At 36.0% G+C, this 4,888-nt stretch overlaps 1 protein-coding gene across 1 annotated transcript; it reads left to right on the top strand.

Moving 5' to 3' along the window:
• The first annotated feature begins 255 nt into the window (after positions 1 to 255).
• On the top strand, positions 256 to 2,002 carry LOC108990588 (transcription factor MYB102-like). The gene is made up of 3 exons (XM_018964594.2): positions 256 to 722; positions 844 to 973; positions 1,073 to 2,002. Exons 1-3 carry the CDS (start codon positions 371 to 373, stop codon positions 1,908 to 1,910), a joined length of 1,320 nt encoding a protein of 439 aa, XP_018820139.1. The 5' UTR covers positions 256 to 370; the 3' UTR covers positions 1,911 to 2,002.
• Positions 2,003 to 4,888: the final 2,886 nt, after the last annotated feature.

Here is a 4,888-nt window from a genome sequence, read left to right as displayed (position 1 = left end):
AAATATATATCATTTGATTTTAACTAATCCTTAAAGATGCTCTAACCCGTTGTAGAACACAAGGAACTCTGTCCAAACACTTTGGCCTCTACACGTGGCACAAATAACGCCGTTCAACAAAAATCTAGCTAGGAGGCTAGCCAATAAGCCAGCTGATTGAAGCGAACCCAGCTTATAGCGTGGAGCCATATATCATGATTCATGACGTTGGTGACAGCTATTATATGAAATCCCAGAAAGCTAGTACTCATACTTCCCGCCGGAAAAAGATAGACAATATGTCTTCGAAGAGAGAGAGAGAGAGAGAGAGAGAGGACACGTCGCCATAGTGATAAATCGCGGACGGCACCGAATCCTTTTGACTTCTCTCATGGTTTCTTACACCCTTTTGTTATTTATACAAGTACGTCTCCATACGGACCCTACATCATTTGCTCTCTCTGTTTCCATTTTAGCTCGAAACCTCTCCCTCTTTAACATCTCTGTTTCTCGTTTCAACCAAGCTAAACAATATTGCCTCAAAGAAGGCTTAATATACACTCAACTTCTAGAAGACAGAAGCATAGCTCTAGTTGATTACTTTTCAGCCATGGGTAGAGCACCTTGTTGTGACAAAAGCGGCCTCAAGAAAGGGCCCTGGACGCCGGAGGAAGACCAGAAACTCATGGATTATATTCAGAAACATGGGTATGGAAATTGGAGAACGTTACCGAAGAATGCCGGTATGTGACTTGTCTTCAACTTTCTTTTCTTCGTGATATATATTTTTAAGGTTGCTTGTGGACACTACCGCGTAATATTATATGCTAATGAGGTTTTCATGTCACTTTTTAAATTGCGTAGGACTTCAAAGGTGCGGAAAGAGCTGCCGTCTTCGATGGACTAACTATCTGAGACCTGATATTAAGAGAGGCAGGTTTTCTTTTGAAGAGGAGGAGACAATTATTCAGCTGCATAGTATATTGGGCAACAAGTAAGAATTTTTCGTCTTCTTGAATACCAAGCTCTATATTTGTCATAGGTGGTCATCCTCAAAACTCTTTTGCTGATTTGTCTGCCATGTTTGTCATAGGTGGTCTTCCATTGCAGCTCGGTTGCCTGGAAGGACAGACAACGAAATCAAGAACTACTGGAACACACACATTAGAAAGAGGCTCCTACGAATGGGAATTGATCCAGTGACTCACAGTCCACGTCTCGATCTTCTCGACCTTTCCTCAATTCTGAGTTCCTCGCTTTACAATCCATCTCAGATGAACGTGTCAAGGCTTCTTGGGGTCCAAACCTTAGTGAATCCAGAACTTTTAAGGCTAGCCACATCTTTTATGTCATCCGGCCACCATGAAAACCCAAACTTGCTTCTTCAAAATCTTCAAGAAAACCAGCTTTGCAATCCCCAAATAGAAAACCAAATTTCACAGATTGTCCAAGTACCCGAAGAACTTCATGCGCCTATTCAAGAAATTCCATGTTGCACTACAGTGAGTAACCCATGTGTTTCATTTCCTAGTGAAACACAAATCATGGAGCCCAATGTAGAGCAGTTCCCATCAAATTTTACCCACTTCAGCTCCTCGAACTCTCAACCAACTGAGTGGCAAAGCAATGGGATGCCTTTAGATTTTACTGAAGACTATGTTTCTATACCAAGTTATTACAATTATGGGTCTGATTGTCAAACTATGATGGATCCTTCCTCTGAATCATCAACTTTCCAGTACTCCAACAACAGCAACCAGAATTTCAGCTTCGCGTCAGTTTTCTCGACTCCTTCATCGAGCCCAAAACCATTGAACTCGAATTCAACATACGTCAATGGCAACAGTACTGAAGATGAGAGGGAGAGCTATTGCAGCAACATGTTGAAATTTGAAATCCCAGATATCTTGGATGTTAATGATTTTGTGTAATATTGTCAAAAACAGATTGGAAAAGCCTTCTACATTTTCTGGGATGTGAATTTGATGGAATCAATGCGATACGTGAAAACGTTTCCCAATAATTAATTATTAGTACCATATTGTTAATCTTACTGTATCAGGAATTAGCAAGATCTACTTTTTTATGTTTATTGAATCATATGTTTCCCTTTTCGATATGCCATTCATGTACTCACTTTTTCCCTCGGTTTTCTCAATCATATTCTGATTATATTATTAGGAAAAACCCTCAGCCTAGTATTGATCAACTTATCAACTTAAGTCAAATGCATAGGCAGACAAACACGAGAAGCACAGATCAAAATAAAAAAGACAGACAAGCATGAGTAGATTTTATATGAGAAAAGGTCACAAAAAGATTTTATATAATTTATAAATTCACATAATTTTATATTATTTATTAAATTTATTTTATAATAAAAATAATTTTATAATCTAATATATCATATTAAATCATCACATCAGTGTGTTTATTTTTATAAAATTTTTTTATGGTTAAATTATTTTCCTTTATATAAATGTGTGTGTTCATAATATGTTCTCCAAAAAAACAACACTAATTTAAAGGTGAAATCTTTTTTTGTTTTGAAGAAATATATACGTTTTACATAAATATTCGCAAGAATTATATCTTCTAAAATTTTAATAATTTTCAATATGATAACTTCTCCTTCTGCCTATCCCCAAGGAGGTATTTTGTCTAAAAGGAGATAGAAACAAGAAAATACAAAAAACAAGAGTCCTATACGATCATGATATATAAATGAAGTGATCGGACCGGTTTATGATTTCTTGTACTAAATCATAGTTTGAAACAATAGACTGGTTTCGATGATCCTCGAAAGTGAGATTAAAGGTGTGTTTAGATGTTAAAATAAGTTAAGATGAATTGATAAAATATTATTAGAATATTATTTTTTAATATTATTATTATTTTAAAATTTAAAAAATTAAATTATTTATTATATTTTATATTAAAATTTAAAAAAATTATAATAATAAGTTAAGATAGATTCAAACTCACAGCCCGGCGACAGGGTCGGAGAAAGGCAGCCGGAGAAACAGGGAGAGACACCTGTCCATGCCACCTGTGAGGCCAACTGTCTTATCACGTACTAAAAAAGTAATATTTTGCATGGGGATTATTGGTAATGGAGACTTTGACTAAAAGGAGTAGAGGGTACGTGTCGGGATACAGGAGGCCACATAAAAGAGTGGGGACCACAGATGAAAGGAAAAGGGTGGGGTTTTGCTTTATTGAAAAATCATGGCGTGGATCTTGTGCTGGTTTTGTCTTCTTTGATCCTTATCATTAATTGCTCCAGTGTCAAACCACCACCAGGACCTAATAATATTAATTGCGTCAGCATTGGGGGACACGTGGGCTGAATAATATTATTTCATGATCCCAAGTCTTTTTTCTTGAGTTTCCAGGTTTGTTCAGTGATAACTCAGTGCATTATCAGAAGACAAATCATTGCGTGAAAGTACACTGTAGAATTGGAAAGGGTTTGGGTAGGCCGAGTGGGTCCCCCATTTTGTGGATTTTAAAATTGTCTTTCCAAATGTTTGAACTTCGTGGCCATTTAATTTGCTGCTCCTTCGATTCCTCAATCGAGGATGTTTGTCCTCTAAAGACCGTAATAGCTCCTAGCTAGATTCAACCCATGCACGCTCATGATGTGTTATAGGGTATAACTAGTCTGAATTACTATATATTATAAATAAACATATGGTCAACTTAAATTAAAATTAGAGTTGTAATATCAAAATAATTTTGTTTGGATCATGCTAGCTCCCCTTTTCTGGCCTTAGATCTTGATCTGCTGATCCTTATTGCAAATAGCATTTTCAGAAGGAAAATAATTTATATAATTATAGAATATGTAAGTATTGCATAATTTTTTTAAAAAAATGTAAGAAAAATCTAAAATCCACGTGACAAAATTAATGGAATAGGCCGGGTTTGTTATAAAATTAATTAACACTTAAAACGAAAGGCCGGATAACACTTTGTCCTTTTATATATATGTTGACTTAATTAGTTCAAATTTTCAGATTAAAATATGCAAACTTTTATGTTTTTATATAAGTTAGGTGCATATTATATATAGGCATAAAAGGTATTGCGGTAATATATATATATATATATATATATATATATAAATCTGCAGTGAAATTAGGTGAAAATTAAGTATTTCAAACCCAAATTAATTATCTATCGATCTAGCTACTTAACTGCATGGGGCAGACTGCAGGGTTACTTATCTCTTTTCAACACGTGCTCTTTTTCCCTCACAATATTATCAAGAATATTAATTTTGTATGCATAATTAAATTCTTAATTCATTGCCGCAGTGTGTACACAAGTGGTTGAAATTAAGCTTGAAATGAATCCAGTACTTTACGATCGCAAATTCGCCTGAGATAATCGAAGCTTTTTCTTCTTCTGATTTGTCTGCTTCCTTTCTACTTTCAGACTTGTCTGGCATAATTCCTGATCAATTATATCACGCAAATGGGCCATGGCGGCAGGCTGTGAGTAAACTAGTCTCATGCCACCAAACAGATCACTAATACAAACAGAAAGAAGTACTAAGAAGTCGGTGTATAAAATACTGCATGCAGCTCGATCGAGGTTAATCGAATCAGTTTCGTATATAATTGTGACAGCTCGATCGAGAGATGAGCTTTTTTGACCAGTAGTCCATGGAAGTTTGGCCGTAATCATGTGCTCAATCTTCACGCGGGGAAACAGAATCGTTTAGTGCTCTAGCTTTGTGTTGGGAATGCGTTCTCCACACGTCTCTATTACTTATACCACGACAAATTTAATTCATAGCACATTTGAATCGTGCCTGGCTACAGTTAAGTTCGTACACGTACGCCATTTTCTACAGCGCGCATCCAGGTTTTTACGTACCGTTTTGGCAGTAGTACTTGATCAC

The sequence above is a fragment of the Juglans regia genome, chromosome 3 (genome assembly GCF_001411555.2).
Source record: "Juglans regia cultivar Chandler chromosome 3, Walnut 2.0, whole genome shotgun sequence".
Taxonomy (NCBI): Eukaryota; Viridiplantae; Streptophyta; class Magnoliopsida; order Fagales; family Juglandaceae; genus Juglans; species Juglans regia.
Note: the sequence above shows the minus strand (reverse complement) of the source record. Positions and strands in the feature narration are given on the sequence as shown.